Source organism: Mercenaria mercenaria, chromosome 6 (genome assembly GCF_021730395.1).
Source record: "Mercenaria mercenaria strain notata chromosome 6, MADL_Memer_1, whole genome shotgun sequence".
Classification (NCBI taxonomy): domain Eukaryota; kingdom Metazoa; phylum Mollusca; class Bivalvia; order Venerida; family Veneridae; genus Mercenaria; species Mercenaria mercenaria.
The window spans coordinates 48155240-48174887 of NC_069366.1; the positions used below are offsets into that span (position 1 = coordinate 48155240).

General features: G+C 35.8%; 1 protein-coding gene across 1 annotated transcript in view; it reads right to left on the reverse strand.

Moving 5' to 3' along the window:
* Positions 1-4879: 4879 nt before the first annotated feature.
* The window catches only part of LOC123548975 (centrosomal AT-AC splicing factor-like), a 30454-nt gene continuing 15685 nt past the window's right edge, over positions 4880-19648 (reverse strand). Inside the window, exons 3-9 of the mRNA XM_045336692.2 lie at positions 15442-15540; positions 12188-12254; positions 10200-10238; positions 8115-8288; positions 7247-7373; positions 6262-6394; positions 4880-5319 (exon numbers count right to left, since the gene is read on the reverse strand). Of these exons, the coding sequence (XP_045192627.2) occupies positions 4896-5319; positions 6262-6394; positions 7247-7373; positions 8115-8288; positions 10200-10238; positions 12188-12254; positions 15442-15540 (1063 nt within the window). The 3' untranslated portion in view covers positions 4880-4895. The remainder of the gene's footprint in view (positions 5320-6261; positions 6395-7246; positions 7374-8114; positions 8289-10199; positions 10239-12187; positions 12255-15441; positions 15541-19648) is intronic.

The window sequence follows — 19648 nt, forward strand, 5'->3', positions numbered from 1 at the left end:
GGGGCCTGAACATTGATAACCATTTCCGATCAATAACTTGAGAACCTCTTGATCCAGAATGTTGAAACTTCATAGGATGATTGACATGAAGAGTAGATGACCCCTATCAATTTTGGGGTCACTCTGTTAAAGGTCAAGGTCACAGGTGCCTGAACATGGAAAACAATTTCTGATCAATAACTTGAGAACCTCTTGATCCAGAATGTTGAAATTTCATAGGATGATTGAACATGCACAGTAGATGACACCTACTGATTTTTGTGTCAGTCTATGAAAGGTCAAGGTCACAGGGGCCTGGTCATGTAAAATCATTTCCAGAAAATAACTTGAGAACCACTTGACCTAGAATGTTGAAACTTAATAGGATGATTGGACATGCAGAGTAGATGACCCCTATTTATTATGGGGTCACTTGATGAAAGGTCAAGGTCACAGGAGCCTGAACAGTGACTTGAGAACCACTAGGCCAAGAGTGTTGAAACTTAGCGGGATGACTGGACATGCAAAGTAGATGATCCCTATTGCAGCCAACCATCAGTGTCTCTTTGACTTTCGTTCCTGACCCCTATTGACTTCTTGCCTATATGACTTTGCATTGGGGGAGACATGCGCTTTTTTACGAAAGCATCTTCTAGTTTTCTTTACAAGAGATCACAGAGTGATCTTGGCGCCCACCAATGTGCCATTTTTGAGTGTTCCAAATTTCAAGACTTACTGACTAGCTCAAGGTCAAATTTCATTTCCGTACACAACACTGTGCATGTGGTCCAAATTCGAAAGCTGTAGCTTGAGAAATGTGAAAGTAGGTCAATAGATCAATCTTAAGGTCAAAGTTTAATTTGGTACACAAAACTATGCAAGTGGTCCAAATTTGAACGCTTAGCTTGAGAAATGTGTAAGTAGGTCACTAGGTCAAAATCAAGGGTCAAATTTCACTTCAGAACACAAATCTATGCATGTGGTCCAAATCTGAAGTCTGTACCTTCAAAAATGTGAAAGTAGGTCACTAGGTCAATGTCAAGGTCAAAGTTTGTTTCGGTACACAATCCTATGCATGTGGTCTAAATTTGAAGCCTGTAGCTACAGAAATGTGAAAGTAGGTCACTAGGTCAATCTTAAGGTCAAAGTTCATTACGGTACACAAAACTATGCATGTGGTCCAAATTTGAAGGCAGTAGCTTGAGACATGTGAAAGTAGGTCACTAGGTCAAAATCAAGGTCAACTTTTATTTCAGAATACAGAACTATGCATGTGGTCCAAATTTGAAGCTTGTACCTTCAAAAATGTGAAAGTAGGTCACTAGGTCAATATAAAGGTCAAAGTTTGTTTCGGTACATAAAACCATGCATGTGGTACAAATTTGAAGGCTGTAGCTTGAGAAATGAGAAAGTAGGTCACTGGGTCAAAATCAAGGTCAAATTTCATTTCGGAACACAAAACTATGCATGTGGTCCAAATTTGAAGACTGTACCTTCAAAAATGTGAAAGTAGGTCACTAGGTCAAAATCAATGTCAAATTTCATTTTGAAACACGGAACTATACATATGGTCCAAATTTGATACCTGTACCTTCAAAAATGTGAAAGTAGGTCACTAGGTCAAAATCAAGGTCAAATTTTTTTCAAGTGCACAAAACTATGCATATGGTCCAAATCTGATGGCTGTAGCTACAGAAATGTGAAAGTAGGTCACTAGGTCAAAATCAAGGTCAACTCATGTCAAGGTTCATCTTGCCACTCAAAAATATACATGTCCAAATTTGAATGTTGTAGTTGTTTACAAGAAGATTTTAAAAGCTTTTCCCTATATAAGTCTATATGAACCATGTGACCCCCGGGGCGGGGCCATACTTGACCCTAGGGGGATAATTTGAACAAACTTGGTAGAAAACCACTAGATGATGCTACATTACAAGTATCAAAGCCCTAGGCTTTGTATTTTGGACAAGAAGATTTTCAAAGTTTTTCCCTATATAAGTCTATGTAAACCATATGACCCCCAGGGTGGGGCCATATTTGACCCTAGGGGTATAATTTGAACAATCTTAGTTGAAGACCACTAGATGATGCCACATACAAAATATCAAAGCCCTAGGCCCTGTAGTTTTGGACAAGAGGTTTTTCAAAGTTTTTCCCTATATAAGTCTATATAAACCATGTGACCCCCAGGGCGGGGCCATATTTGACCCCAGAGAAGTAATTTGAATCATCTTGGTAGAGGACCACTAGATAATGCTTCATACCAAATATCAAAGCCCTAGGCTCTGTGGTTTTGGACAAGAAGGTTTTCAAAAATTTTCCCTATATAAATCTATGTAAATTATAGAAATAAACAAAGGGCCATAACTCACTCATAAATTGTTGAACCAGTCTGATTTTCAGGGGGACACAACTAGGGTACCAATATATCATTCTGACAAAGTTTGGTCAAAATCCCCCAAGTAGTTTCTGAGGAGATGCGATAACGAGAAATTGTTAACGGACGGAATGACGGACGGACGGACCACGGATGCAGAGTGATTTTAATAGCCCACCATCTGATCATGGTGGGCTAAAAATAGAGACCTTGTGAAGCTGTATACATATGAACTTAATGTAACTTACTTAACATAACATAACATGGAATACTCCTGATTTTTTTAGCTCGACTATTCAAATAGGTAGAGCTATTGGACTCGCCCATGCGTCGGCATCCCGATTTAGTGCAAGATGGAATCTCAGTAACCACTTGTGGGAATGGATTGAAACTTCACACACTTATTCACTGTGATAAACTGACCTACACTGCACAGGTTCAAAAACTATTTTGCTTTTTTTTTCCGACTTAGAAATTTTTAGTTAAGGTTTTGTATGTAAACTGGTATCTCTACCAACTCAGTACCCACTAATGGAAATGGATCGAAACTTCACACAATTGTTCAGTCACAATCTGACATGCAGTGTACAAGTTCTATAACTCTGCATTTTTACAAAATTATGTCCCTTTTTCGATTTAGCAGTAGTACCCACTAATCAGAATGGATTGAAACTTCACACACTTGTTCACTGTCATTATCCGATATGCATTGTACAGGTTCCATAACTTTACTTTGCATTTTTTACAAAATTATGCCCCTTTTTTTGACATAGCAGTATTTGGTTAAGTTTTTGTATGTAAGCTGCTATCTCAGTATCCGCTATTGGGAATGGATTGAAACTTTACACACTTGTTCACTGTCATAATCTGACCTGCACTGCACCGGTTCCATAAGTCTGCTTTGCATTTTCACAAAGTTATGCCCCTTTTTCGACTTAGAAATGTTTGGTTAAGGATTTACATATAAGCTGGTATCTCAGCACCCACTAATGGGAATAAATTGAAACTTCACACACTTGTTCACGGTCATAATCTAATATAAAATGTACAGGTTTCATAACCCTGTTTTATAATTTTACAAAATTATGCCCCTTTTTTATACGCCCGTTTGAAAAACGGGACGTATTATGGGAACGCCCCTGGCGGGTGGGCGGGCGGCGTCCTCATACTTTGTCCGGAGCATATCTTCTACATGCATGAAGGGATTTTGATGAAACTTGGCGCAGTTGTTCACCATCATGAGACGGAGTGTCATGCGCAAAAACCAGGTCCCTAGGTCTAAGGTCACACTTAGAGGTCAAAGGTCAAATTCAAGAATGACTTTGTCCGGAGCATATCTTCTTCATGCATAGAGGGATTTTGATGAAAGTTGGCACAATTGTTCATCATCATGAGACGGAGTGTCATGCGTAAGAACCAGGTCCCTAGGTCTAAGGTCAAGGTCACACTTAGAGGTCATAAGATACAAGAAAGAAAACTTTGTCCGGAGCTTATTTTCTTCATGCTTGGAGGGATTTTGATATAACTTGGCACAAATGTTCATCACCACGAGGCGGAGTGTCATGCGCAAGAACCAGGTCCCTAGGTCTAAGGTCAAGGTCACACTTAGAGGTCAAAGGATACAAGAATAAAAACCTTGTCCGGAGCATTTCTTCTTCATGCATAGAGGGATTTTGATTTAACTTTGCACAAATGTTCACCACCACGAGGCGGAGTGTCATGCGCAAGAACCAGGTCCCTAGGTCAAAGGTCAAGGTCACACTTAGAGGCCAAAGGTCAGAAACAAGAATGACTTTGTCCGAAGCATTTCTTCTTCATGCATGCATTTGATGTAACTTGGCACAATTATACACCATCATGAGACGAAGTGTCATGCGCAGTTCCCTTCTTTAGAATTACTTCCCTTTGTTGTTACTATAAATAGCTTATATTGTAACTTTTTCATTACTAGTCGTAGGGAAAAATCGAGACCACTTTTCTGTAGTACAACATGCATGCTACATCCAATAATGAGGTGTATTTTGACCAATCTCTACCTGGTTAAGATTTTTGTGTGGACTTATAATTTTTTTTTTTTTTTTTTTTTTTTTTTCAAGATTATCTTCCCTTAGTTGTTACTATAAATAACTTATATTGTAACTTTTTTATAATTGACCGTAGGGAAAAAACAAGACCACTTTTCTGTGGTACAACATAGATGTTACTTTCAAATTTTAGGTGTATTTTAAGGTATCTCTACCTGGTAAGGAGTTTTTTTGTGGACTTAGAAAAACAAATGACTTACAATGATTACTAAACAACCACAAAATTAAAATTCCATTTGCAAATACAGGTGCTAGAGTAAAGAAATTTGCTGTGACGGGCGTATATTGTGACATTCTGGCACTCTTGTTGACTTTTATATTCATTCAATTGACAAGAATGTTGAATTGTCGAGTGTTGCTGTCCTCCAACAGCTCTTGTTTTATTTGGAGGACTCCCTTTGAATTATTAGCATCCAAGTATTAAAACAAACTTGTAAAATATTTAAACTACACCTTTATTTCCATTCATCTAAAGCTAATACAGGTGTGTGTAAAAGTTTGATTTGATCAACTGACTGATGATTTATCTGATCTCTCCGACGTTTGTAAGGTACACATTGATTGGTTACCTTTTGGCAAGACTGTTTCTGATTGGCTGATAAAGTATCTTCAGAAACACCCTGTTTCCGTTTATAGGGATTACATACAACAGGACTAAATAATACTTTATTAATATCTTTAACACTGTGTGGAATATCTGTCTGATGAGTGCCATTCATAGATGTATGAAACGAGCTTGACATAGCATCAGATTGTTGATTTTGGTTTGTCACAGAAACATCAGTTGTGCTCTGAGAATAGCTGGAAACAGTACTAGATGGTTTTTGCTTCGTCTTTCCGAAAACATTTCCCTTCTTCAGCTCTCTTTCAAAATGTTGTCTAAAATGAAATATATACCTGCTGTCAAATATAATCTATTTGCATATTTTGTAACAGAACTATTTCAAATTCAGCTGTCCATATCTGTGATTTCTTTCCATTTACAGTACCACACCACCTTAACAACCACCCTTAACTAAAACAGTTGTTTTAAAAAGGTTCCAAGTTCGACTTCTTTAGCTGGGTTATCAAAACCCATTTTTTTTCTTTTTGGTCAGCAAATATTTCTTTAAAGTACTTGTATTAAAAAAACTATTCAGAAAATATGCAGCTGTGCAATGGTGGGGAGAAGAAGGCGGAAACCTGTATCGCCAACAAACACAAAACCTGTATTTATCAAGGATCTGTTGGGACATTACAAAATCATATGCTCATGGACTAAGACAAAATGTTTTCTTTCCTCTGAAAAGTGGAATTTAGGGGTATTAGCATATAATCAGTGATATACCTTGTTTCTTTTAATTTATCTTCATCAGACTTTTCAGTAAAAGTTGAAAACAGTGACTTTATAAGAAATGGGATTTTAATCTTTTATATGCTATTTAAAGGTCCATTACTAAGGGAAAGTAAGTTGGCAATTTTTTTCATAGCCAGTGCATAGACTTCTGCAAGACACTAAATAATGAAGATTGGCAGGTCAAAATTTACAGAAGGTCTTTGGAACTCAAAGAAATGTATGTGTATTATGTTGAAATTTCAATGAATCGACAGAATGACCCCCCAGGTCTTTTTAACTTTCTTCATACTTCATAGAAAAATAATTGTACATATACTGCGTTTATTTCGAATTTCTACATACCAACTTTCATTTTCCAATAAAATGAAATAGTTTCTGTGCTTTTTAAAAGAAATTAAAATGTTCACTTTCCTTAGTACTGGACCTTTAACACTTCTATCTCCCTATAAAAAAAAGTTGACATATATTTGAGGATATCCTCATACTTTGACTGAAGTCTTCTCCCTTTACTCCAAACTCTTCCAAAAGAAGGTAGCCAGTCATGTGATGTGCTTGCTGTGTGATCAAATTTAGCACCAACTCTGTTTGCTGGAAGCTTAGATTTCTTTTCTCTTTCCACTGAAATAGAAAGTGTACATGAAATTGTATACATAGTGAAACACTGATTGCTAAGGGCTGCAACGGAAATTACCCAGGGTTTCAAGCAATACAAACAGAAAATATAAGGAAGATGGCCGAGGACCACATAAATTGATAGAACTGGAATGCCTGAGCAAAGTGACCCAATGAGTGGTGGAGACATCATCTGAAGAAAAGTGTGGACCAACACGGTGAGCGATTACAACAGCACACCAGGAGCACTTCGTGCTCAGGTTAGCTAAAAAAAACCGGTAATATGAAGTTGGTGAATCAAACAGTAAATCAGGATGTTAACTCATTTAAATAACTTTGTAATATAACCCTACTACAATTTAAAGAAAAAGTTATTTCTAGAAAAAGATTACCAGTCAACAAAAAAAAAAAGCAAAAAACTAAAAGTAAAAAATAATTACTACTTTTGCAGGGGGAGGGGGAAATCCCATAGTAAACCCCCATAAAATTTCATGATTCTTGATTAAATTTATGCTTTTTAACATACATGCAACACACAGTTACGTTAAAATTCTTTGTGGATATTTTGACTATGGTCTTACAGGACGGGATCCAAACAAAACACTAGGTGCACAACATCACATACTGAATAATATTCTTACAATGTTTGATAATTCTAAGTCAAACATTTTTTGATATGTACAACAGAATGACAGAAAAAGGCCCCTGACCCAAAAAAATTGTGTGGGAGGGGGAGGCACAAAAAATTGTCATGAAACCATAACTTGGAATAAATATGACATGGACTGTATTAAGACTAATAAGATTTAATGACAGGATGAGACTGTAATTAGGTAAAATATGTTAGCAAACTCATACAATGTTTTTGGAAGTCCTGCATGGTGGGTCCAATTACACCGGTGCCACTACTGTCCTCATCAGGCTGAAGCCATGGTGGTACTGCCCCTGAGTGAACATTGCCTTCCTCTGTGTTGGTTGGTGTTGCCTTAAATGGCATATACAGTATGCATATATTGATAATTTTTACATACTATACAAATACATGTATCAGAAATTTATCAACTAGACATGGTTCAAACGTGGTCAATCTGATTTTGGTCCTGTCATAGACTATGTTCAAAACTTTTACGACTAATCATTTACAATTACTGATTTAACAAATAATATATATTAATTAGTTTTGCTCTTCATCGTTGCGAAACATTTATTTCTGATAAAAGATCTACCTCTATGTAAAAGGCTATTTTGTATCTTATATAAATCTAAAATTGACCATATGTCATCAAATGTTGATTCACCACCTTTAATATTATTTAATGAAAAGGTAAAACCAAGAAATAAAGGCCCTCAGCCAAATGTTAATCCTGTAAAATCTTTACTTAATTAAATCCTGACTAACAACCTTTCAGCTTTAAAATCTGCCAATCCCCAAATCCTCAAAATTGCCAAAAATGTTACATACATGTATTAAAAAATTTAGTTCATGGTATTAGTAAACCATAACTTACAAACTCCAGCATGTGCTTTTTTAATGTTTTTAAAAGGTCCCTTTTCCAGTTTACCTAGTATGTATCATGTTGTGCAAAATTTCTTTAAAAAATACATTTCGGTAAAAAGTGAAATGCACCTTTTTTTTTAGCTTAAATTGAGGTCAAAGGTCTTGAAACATTAATTTGATATAACTAACAAAGTTTTATGAAGCTCTTTTCCTTCTAAAAATACCTACTGGTTTAACATATGTCAGTCCATCAGCTTTAGCTGACAATGTCAACTTCCTTCCTGCTGCAGACTGGTACCTATTCTCCAGCATGACAACTTTTCCACTTCCTCCTAGACTGGTACCAAAATGTGCATTTCCTGGCAAATCTTCTAGACTGGTTGCTCTAACTGCTGATTCTGACTACATTCAGGAAATACAATTTACAAGATAAAAGTATCAAGGGTCCAATGCAGCCCTTGAAAATAGATATCTCTTCAATTAAAGGGACATACCCTATAACTAGCAGAATATATTCTCGAAACATAGATAATGTGTTCAACGAACGTAAAACGATAAAGAAATAAAGTTTTAAAGAACAACATATGGCTAGAAATGCCTCATTTTACCACAATTAATCAACATATAGGCCTTCTGAAATAAATTGCTATCTACCCATTAACTGTAAAACAGCAACTTCCATATAGATAAGGTACTGCAACATATTTTAAAACGCTGATTTTATCGATAATGACAGGAATGCATTGATTAAACATTTAGGATATTATTAAGTTATAATATTTCCGAAAATTCTATTAGTTATGTTTTTGATGTTTCTTTAAGTCTGACATCAGTTAGGGTATGTCCCTTTAAATGTTTTTCACTTCAAAACATAGAATCTCAAAGACTTTAAAAAGGAAAGTGCATTAAAATTCTGTTTCTAAAGGAGTTATGGCTGACATACCAATAAGCATTCTGACACCATTGTTCTCTCCTTGCATGGTTAAATATACCATAAAGATGTTACAATATTTCATCATTTATAATTTGATTTTAACCTTTACCCTGCTAAATTTCTAAAGTGAACTGGCCCATCATTCGATTCAGGCAGTACCACTTATTAGTCAAAGGGGTGTTCACTGAAAAGTTACTGATTGAATAGCGAACAGTGCAGACAAACATCTTGGTCTGCACTGGTCGCAAAGGCAGAATCAGTTGCCGCCAGCAGGCTAAAGGTCAATATCATTTTATTTCTATTAATTTTGTGCTTTAACAAAAAGTATCTAGTTAATGGATGTATGGTTTTTTCCGAAAATCAAATTAGTTATAATGAATACATATAAAATGCAAATATAAGAACTATGTCATAATATAGAAAATTAACACTGTGAACATACATACTGTAAAATCATTTAATTTCGTGGGCATGAAATTTCGTGGTTTTGGTCAAAATAGCAATTTTGTGGGGATATGAATTCGTGGATGTCAACTTTTGAACATAAAATCAATGGGAAATTTACATGTTCGTTAGGATTAAATTTTGTGGATTGACTCAACCACGAAATCCACGAAAATTTGTCCCCCACGAATATTAATGATTTCACAGTATGTATAATTCATCAAAATATTTCATGTTCTGCAGGTCAGTTTCAAGGGAAACAATTTTAAAATCTAGGAACAGATGTCCTTTTCTATTTCCAAGATACTATATTACTAATTATATATACAGCACCACGTTTACAAGATAAGTGTTGTTTTGTGATAACATGTACCTAAAATCAAACAGTTTAACTGAACAGACCTCACAGACATAAAGTAACACTGGTATAAAAGGTGAAATATTATAAGAATCTTTCACTGGTTGAAGATGCAGATGGAAATATCTGGCTGGAGGGCAAATTTTTATGCGGTAATGAGGCTCTGCTGAGAAACAGTTACCAGAGAGCTAGATATTTCCATCTGCACCTTCAACTAGTGATAGATTCTTTTTCTTGTATACCGTATTCTTCAATTAACAGAAGAACTAATGTAAACAAATGCTTTTCTTTAATGCACTATTTTGTATTAGTAGCAGATTAATTTATGCATTCATTCATAAATTTCAACACGCAAGTCACCTTATACCCTGAGGTGTAAAATAGTTTTTCAAGCAAGGCCAAAAACATGGAAAAACCCTGTCTGTCAAGCAAGAATATTGGATTCAAATTATATAACTGACAAAGAACTTTATATAATGCTGTGTTTTTATGACATGATCATATCTAATGATTAATATAACTTCAATAAATTTGGATACAGCCTTCACATTGGGTGACAGTTTCAAACACCATTTACCAGTCTTTTCCTTTCTTGCAGTGATATTTCCTCAGCAATCTGAAAGAACATAAACTTTTCTTATTTCCAATGTAATAAACAAGAGACAGAACATGCAGCAGCTCAAATGGGCCTACGTCGCTCACCTAGCGAGGATTTTGACCATCTGATCTTACTTATGATCAAGTTTGACGAAAATATTTTAAGCAGTTCAAATTGCGTAATTAAAAATTTTTTTTTTACTCTGACAGCCTAAAAATGCATTATCATTTAGACTATACAAAATGTACTTCATAACACAGGAGTCTGAAATTCTATCAATAAGACCATAGAAGTCTATCTTTACAAAAAATACCCCCTATATATATAAAATAAACACCAGGAATGAAACGTCAAAAACCCAGGATCCCCTGAAAATACGCACGGAACACAGGGTGATCATAATTTAGCGAGCGTGGTGAAGAAATAACACTAAAATACAACTACCACACTCGACAGTATTAAAATCTGATACACGTCATGAGAGTAATCAGACATTTTCTGAGATTTTCCAAGATTTTCAGCTGTCGCCGAAGCCATTCGCTGATGTCACAACAATAACAACAATTACAGCCCGGGATAAAATTAGAAAGTAGCAATTCTCGTACTGTCTTACCTTCAGATTACATAACACACATTTTCATATTTCTCTATTCATATAAAAAAGTCATTGTACACCAAGAATCAAATTTTGCTACTGAAATTTAGATATTCCGCTGCATCGAAAAATGGATTATCCCAAGAGTAACCTCCCTTTATGGGTTTTTCCAATCAAATTTTGTAAATTATCTTTTTATTGCAAAAGGAATCCAGGGGATATTATAGACTGATGTAAACATATAAATATTCTAATACTTATTTACTCGATGTACAAATTTTAAAGGATAAAATAAGTATTTTATCTTTATCTCGGCGCTGTAATTGTTGTTGTTGTTGTTTTGACGTCAGCAAATGGCTTCGGCGATAGCTGAAAATCTCAGAAAACCTCAGAAAATGTCTAATTACTTTTGTAAAGTGTATCAGATTTGAATGCTGTAGAGTGTCGTAGGTGTATTTTAGTGTTATTTTTTAACTAAGCTCGCTAAATTGCGATCACCCTGTGTTCCTTGTGTATTTTCAGGGGACCCTGGGTTTTTGACGTTTCATTCCTGGTGTTTATTTTATATATATAGGGGGTATTTTTTGTAAAGATAGACTTCTATGGTCTTTTGATAGAATTTCAGACTCCTGTGTTCATAATAAGAAGTCGTTTATAACTTTTTCTTTTTTTAGCTCTACTGATCTATTTTTTAAAATCAACATGACCCTTCTTTGCAATTGCCAATGCTTTCATTCAAACATTCCCCTAGGCACTGTTACATATATGGGCTTTTGGTCAGCTTTATGGCTTCCTAACCTGAAGAACTCTAAATCCCAAGCAAGGTTTAAAATGCACAACAGTAAAGTAGCAAGTGATTTCCAGTCAGCAATCAGCCATGAAGGTCCAAAAGGTAAGATGAAGTTCATAAATTCTGTTAAGGTAAAATGAAGTTAATGAAGTAAGTATTACTTTCCAAGTGTCCAGTATGCCATGTTCATGCCCTTGTTTCCAAGGTAACTTAGGTTCCATTACCAATTTAGGGTACATTCAAACAAATAATGTCTGAAACTACTTACTGTGCCAGTCAGACATGTCAGGTTTTTTAGGTGACTTAATTTTATTTTACCTTTTTTGTTTTTTGTTGTGTCAAACGTCGCACCGACACAATTATAGGCCATAATATCAGACTTTCCAGCTTTTGCTGGTGGATGAAGACCCTGGGTGCCCCTCTTTTCCGTAAGCAAGCTGGATGGCCACCTCATATGAAGAGTTATACACCCCCAAAAGAGATTTGAAGTAATGAACATAACCACTAGGCAATGGAGGCCCCCTTTGATTGAATTTTAGTTTCAGTACTTATAACAACATAATTCAAGAAGTGGAGTTTTACCTGTGTTCTAGCTAATTCTTCCGACTTCTGCCTCTTCTTGACAGCTAGCATTGCAGCTTTCTTAAATCTAGAAGCAAACATATAATTGAGCCTCGCCATGAGAAAACCACGGTAACCCCTTTCATTATAGCTTGAAAGAGTAGAGAAATTATTTTACAGAAATAAGTAAATACAGTTCAAATATGTATCAAGAAATTTAAGAAATCCGCCATTTTGTGTTGCCATGGAAACAAAATGACCGCCATTTTGATCAAATATTTAAATGCTGATAACTTTCTCATTTTTAAGCCGATTTTGAAAATTCTTTCACTTCTTTAAATGAAACAAGCAAATTCGATGAATTGGTATCCCTGCCGAAAGGGTTTGTGGTGAGGAATGGCAAAAAAATATATCCGGCAAAAAGTTTAGGATGTTAATAAGAAGCAAATAATTTCATTTGTCAAAATCAATTTAACAGAAAACAAATTTTTAATAAAAGAGTACATTATAAATGTATGATACTGATCCTGACTAAAGAATTTATTTTGAATGGGATATGCTTACTGTAATAAGCTTAGCTTTTAAAATTAAATGCAGTTAATTGGAATGTGAGCTGGAAGTTTAACTGGAACGAAATATTGTCTTTAAGTGGTTTGGCACCAGGTGTTGCTGTTTAACATGTACATCTGAACTTAAAAGAACAAATGTTCTTAAGAGAACACAGGTAAGATATCTTGAACATGGCTGAGGACAAGGTTTGTGCAGTCACAACATAATATATTTATTTTTTTAGGGGGTGGGGGTGCGGGGGAACAGGAGAGGAAACAAAATTTCACATGTAGATTACAAATATTGATGGAAAATTAAAAATGAATAAAAAAAGGGTAAAAGGGTGAAGTTGGGAGGGGGGGGGGGCAGAGGATGCATGATCAGTGGTGGGCATGACTGGGTGGAGGAGTGAGGTGAGGGAATGGTACAACTTGCATGTTGATAAATAATCATGGAAGGTTTGAAAAAAATCTAAAATAAGAAATGAAAAAAAAAAATTTTTTTTTGGAGGGTGGGGGGGGGGGAGGGGGAGGGGGTGTGACCAAAGCAAGTGGGTGACCAGTTCTGGGTGCCCAACTTCACATGTTTATAATAAATGTTCACAGAAAAGAATGAAAGAAATTTAATGATATTCTGCCAAATGGTAAATTTGTTATGTACAAATATGTGGATTTTTAGAAAATTAAAGGGCAATAACTCTGAAGTTACAAAAGAAACCCGTTTGAAATTGTGTGTGCACAACCACATTATAGTGCTCAAAATTCTGTTAAAGTTTCATAGTTCAAGATCAAATATATCAAAAGTTATGATGCAGAAATTGCCATATCTATAGTACCCTATACAGTTAACACTGGAAACTTATAAGGGCCATAACTCTGGCATTACTTGGGCAATCTGTCTGAAACTTGATGGGCCCCATAACCTGATAGTGGTGAACATGTATATGAAGTTTGTTTAAAGGAATTTAAGGATTTTTTTTGATTTTTTTTTTTGGGGGGGGGGGGGGGGGGGCGGTGGGGGTCCGGGGATAGGGAGGGGTGTGATCAAGGTAAGGGGGTGACCAGGTGTGGGTACACAACTTCACATGTTTACAATAAATTTTCATGGAAAAGAATGAAAGAAATTTAATGAAATTCTACCAAATGGTAAGTTTGTTATGTACAAATATGTGGATTTTTATAAAATTAAAGGGCAATAACTCTTAATTTACACATATAAATATGAACGAAATTGTGTGTACACAACCGCATTATGGTGATCTAAATTCTGTTTAAGTTTCATAGTTCTAGGTCAAATATATCAAAAATTATGATGCAGAAATTGCCATATTTATAGTACCCTATATAGTTAACACTGGAAATTTCTAAGGGCCGTAACTCTGGTGTTACTTGGGCAATCTGACTGAAACTTGACGGGCCACAAGAACTCATAGTGGTGAACATGTATATGAAGTTTTAAATAAATATTCCCAACCATTTTCTAGATATGGCTCCGGATGGATGGAAGGACGGACGTTCTCACGAAACGGTATTTATGTGACACCCCCATTGTTCTCTCTATTGTTCTATCAGTCACATAAAAAGAAAAAGGTCACATAAACAGAACGGAATGAATGACATCAAAGAGAAAGTAACGTTATGAAGTCACTTAACCATCATTTCGCGGGCACGGATGGACGGACGGACGGAAGGACAACGCCAAAATTATATCCCTCCAACTTTCGTCGGGGGATAATAAGAAGTCCTAGCAGACAGAATTAACAGAAGAACAACATTGCCTTTCCCTTTAAAAAATCAACTATAAAAAAAGTCCAAAGAGTATAAACTAGAGACTGAATAATTGTAGAGTTTTATATAAACAAAAGAATTCAATTAATTGCACAGTTATGGCCAGTCATGTGCTAAATATTATTCAGCTAAATGTCAATGTTTGTATAAAGTAACAATAGTCTGAACAGAACAATCAGGACTTTACTGCAGTACACAACAGTCTGAACAGAACAATCAAGACTTTACTGCAGTACACAACAGTCTGAACAGAACAATCAGGACTTTACTGCAGTACACAACAGTCTGAACAGAACAATCAGGACTTTACTGCAGAACACAACAGTCTGAACAGAACAATCAGGACTTTACTGCAGTACACAACAGTCTGAACAGAACAATCAGGACTTTACTGCAGTACACAACAGTCTGAACAGAACAATCAGGACTTTACTGCAGTACACAACAGTCTGAACAGAACAATCAGGACTTTACTGCAGAACACAACAGTCTGAACAGAACAATCAGGACTTTACTGCAGTACACAATAGTCTGAACTTTACTTTAGAATCCCCAAATTTTTTTCTGGATTAAAGTGAAATCTAAATAAGATTATTAGAAACAAAGTTTCACAAAACCAGAGTCTACAGTGATCAATTTCATTACCTTATTATACTCACATGTATATAAGGCAGATAGCTTATAAGATTGGATTTTCTACTTCTTTTACAAGGATATTTCCTTATAAGTTTCTGATTTTCCTGTAAGAAATGTATTAAAGCTTAAATGTTAAAGTTCTGTTACTGATAGAAATTCTCCATTTTTCGCTGAATTTCTGCCCATCTCTGACTAGGAAAAACCTTAGATCTGTTTTTGATCCGCTTATTAAACAGGGAGGTAACTTCAGCCATGAAATCCTTTATCTTACTAGCAAGTAAATACAGTATAAAAAAGTCTCACATGTGTAAATCCTCCAGTGACAATAGGAACTGTGGTTTTAATTCTTTCTTCATCAGGTTATCCCAGAAAAACTGCTCCATGTTAGACTGATGATCTTTACTGAAAATAGACATAAACCTCACTGTATGACATAAATAGACATAAACCTCACTGTATGTAGTATACAAAACATTAACCTTTAGATTGCTGGTGGCACATCCATGCTGGCTGATCATGATCTGCACTGTTCGCAATTCAGTCAATAAATTTTCAGTGAACACCCCTTTGAATAATAAGTGTTACTGCCCAAATTGAATGATGGACCAGTCCATTTTAGGAATTTAGCAGGGTAAAGGTTAATTTAGAAGTAAACAGTATTTATTAAAGGCACTGGCCTCCAGATCGTTTGAAAACAAAAAAGATAATTTTTAAATACCTGGAAATTAATGCTGTATTTCTTAAGAATGCTTTGAAACTTAATTACTGACAGACTATATGTTACAGAAACACATGAGAATTAGTTGTTTTTACTACTTTAACGATGAAGATCAAAAAGTGTTTGCAACGCTTCACTCGAAGTAAACTGCCACGATTATAAATATCTACATTTCAACATGCATTGAACACTAAATCCTCTATAGCATTGCCGCGGCGGTCCGGGTTAGATTCCCGACACGGTCATATTTTTTTCTTGAATTGACATTTTTAAAGTAGTTTAGAAACAAATACTCATATTCCTATGTTCATAATATGTATGACCAAAATTCAATTTGAAAGAAATATCATTTTTTAGCCAAAATCTGTAAGTCAGTGTCTTTAACCGTCGAGGTAAATATAATATCATTGTGAATGTTAATCTGTATGCATTTCAACGACGCAGAACTCTGCAATGACTTACTAAATTACAGACAACAAGAGCTGTCTCCGTAGGATGACACATGCCCCCGATGGCACTTTGAATGAATAGTTATGGCCGATGTTCGAGTTTAGGACCTTTGACCTATGGAGCTGGGTCTTGCGCGCAACACATCGTCTTACTGTGTCACACATTCATGCATAGTTATTTTAAAATCCATGCATGAATGACAAAGATATGGACCGGACATGCCCATCAATGCACTATCATGAAAAATGAACTTTAACGTCTAAGTGTGACCTTGACCTTTGAGCTACGGACCTGGGTCTTGCGTGTGACACGTCGTCTTACTGTGGTACACATTCATGCCAAGTTATGTGAAAATCCATCCATCGATGTCAAAGATATGGACCGGACACGCCCATCAATGCACTATCCTTTAAAGTCTAAGTGTGACCTTGACCTTTGAGCTACGGACCTGGGTCTTGCGCACTGAACGTTGTCTTACTGTGGTACACATTCATGCCAAGTTATTTGAAAATCCATCCATCGATGTCAAAGATATGGACTGGACACCCCCATCAATGCACTATCCTTTAACGTCTAAGTGTGACCTTGACCTTTGAGCTACGGACCTGGGTCTTGCGCACTGCACGTCGTCTTACTGTGGTACACATTCATGCCAAGTTATTTGAAAATCCATCCATGGATGACAAAGATATGGACCGGACACGCCCATCAATGCACTATCCTTTAACGTCTAAGTGTGACCTAAACCTTTGAGCTACGGACCTGGGTCTTGCGCACTGCACGTCGTCTTACTGTGGTACACATTCATGCCAAGTTATTTGAAAATCCATCCATCGATGACAAAGATATGGACCGGACACGAAAATTGCGGACAGACCGACAGACAGACAGACGGTTCAAAAACTATATGCCTCCCTTCAGGGGCATAAAAATAACAGTTTTAAGAGAACAATTTTAAGGAAATAACACAATCAAATGCATCAAGATGGAATGAAAATATGGTAAACATGCACATCACCTAAACTTGCAGTAATAATTGTTTAAGCACGATTTGTTTTTCACTACCTTCTTGTAATAACAATATTTATTTTAGTCAACTTCTGAAATTTGCTTCCCTATATAGGCATAGGAAATAGAGATCAATATAATTGCACCTTTACTAATCCTACCAGGTGTTCTGTATTACAAAAAGTGGATCTATTGTGACATTTTGATACAAGCAAAACTGTATTATCTGCACTATTATTTACCTACTGGTACTTCGTTTTATTATTGGCTTGTTAAAAGTTAATTTTTTACCATATGTAAGTTGACAGAATCATAGGAACCATGTCTTGAGGGGTAAATCAAACACAAATGAATAAATCCTTAATGACTTTGTTGTGCAAAAAAAGTATGATATTGTGTTTAAAACAGTTTTCATTTTCCACTCAATTGTGTAATTGCAAGGGAAGTAAACTAATAGATCTCTACTTATAAGTACTAGCCTAAGGCAAGAGTTGTCATTCTTTGTGGATCACAATTTTAAATTAAAAATTAAAACTTCTGTTATTGATAATAACAAAACTATCATAAACTCCACATTTGTGAAATCATTTTTGGTTATTTCAAGGACTTGGAAATTACTTTCTAGACTTTATTTAATGTAATATTATCATTGAAAATTTTAGGGCCTATCTCTACCCTATACATGTAATTTAACAAAAAGTTATATCAATGTGAATGTGAAGAGTGTGTGAATGTGTACAATATGTCACAAAGAATTATTTGTGCTGGAATTTCAATGAGGTATTGTTTGTTTAAAACGTCAGTTCTAAATAACAAGAGGACCATGATGGTCCTGAATCGCTCACCTATCCCAAAATGACCCAGTGTTCAACTGAGTATGACGTCGTTATTTCTATTATTTGACATAGTGACCTAGTTTTTGAGCACATGTGACCTAGATATCATCAAGATAAAAAATTCTGACCAATTTTCATGAAGATCCATTGAAAAATATGGCCTCTAGAGAGGTCACAAGGTTTTTCTATTATTTGACCTAATGACCTAGTTTTTGAAGGCACGTGACCCACTTTTAAACTTGACCTAGATATCATCAAGTAGAATATTCTCACCAATTTTCATGAAGATCTCGTGAAAAATATGGCCTCTTGAGAGGTCACAAGGTTTTTCTATTTTTCGACCTACTGACCTAGTTTTTGACCGCACATGACCCAGTTACGAACCTGACCTAGATATCATCAAGCTGAACATTCTGACCAATTTTCATGAAGATCCATTGAGAAATATGGCCTCTAGAGAGGTCACAAGGTTTTTTCTATTTTTAGACCTACTGACCTAGTTTTTGGCCCCACGTGACCCAGTTTCGAATTTGACTTAGATATCATCAAGATGAACATTCTGACCAATATTCATGAAGATCTCATGAAAAATATGGCCTCTAGAGAGGTCTCAAGGTTTTTCTATTTTTAGATCTACTGACCTAGTTTTTAAACCCACGTGACCCAGTTTCGAACTTGACCTAGATATCATCAAGGTAAACATTCTGACCAATTTTCATGAAGATCCATCGAAAAATATCGCCTCTAGAGAGGTCACAAGGTTTTCCTATTTTTAGACCTACTGACCTAGTTTTTGACCGCACGTGACCCAATTTCGAACTTGACCTAGATATCATCAAGGTGAACATTCCGACCAATTTTCATGAAAATACATTGAGAAATATGGCCTCTAGAGAGGTCACAAGGTTTTTCTATTTTTAGATCTACTGACCTAGTTTTTGACCCCACATGACCCAGTTTCGAACTTGACCTAGATATCATCAAGGTGAACATTCTGACCAATATTCATGAAGATCTCATGAAAAATATGGCCTCTAGAAAGGTCACAAGGTTTTTCTATTTTTAGATCTACTGACCTAGTTTTTAACCCCACGTGACCCAATTTCGAGCTTCACCTAGATATCATCAAGATGAACATTCTGACCAATTTTCATGAAGATCCATTGAGAAATATGGTCTCTAGAGAGGTCACAAGGTTTTTCTATTTTTACATCTAATGACCTAGTTTTTGACCCTACGTGACCCAGTTTCGAACTTGACCTAGATATCATCAAGATAAACAGTCTGACCAATATTCATGAAGATCTCATGAAAAATATGGCCTCTAGAGAGGTCACAAGGTTTTTCTATTTTTAGACCTACTGACCTAGTTTTTGATCCCACGTGACCCAGTTTCGAACCTGACCTAGATATCATCAAGGTGAACATTCTGACCAATTTTCATGAAGATCTTGTGAAATATATGGCCTCTAGAGAGGTCACAAGGTTTTTCTATTTT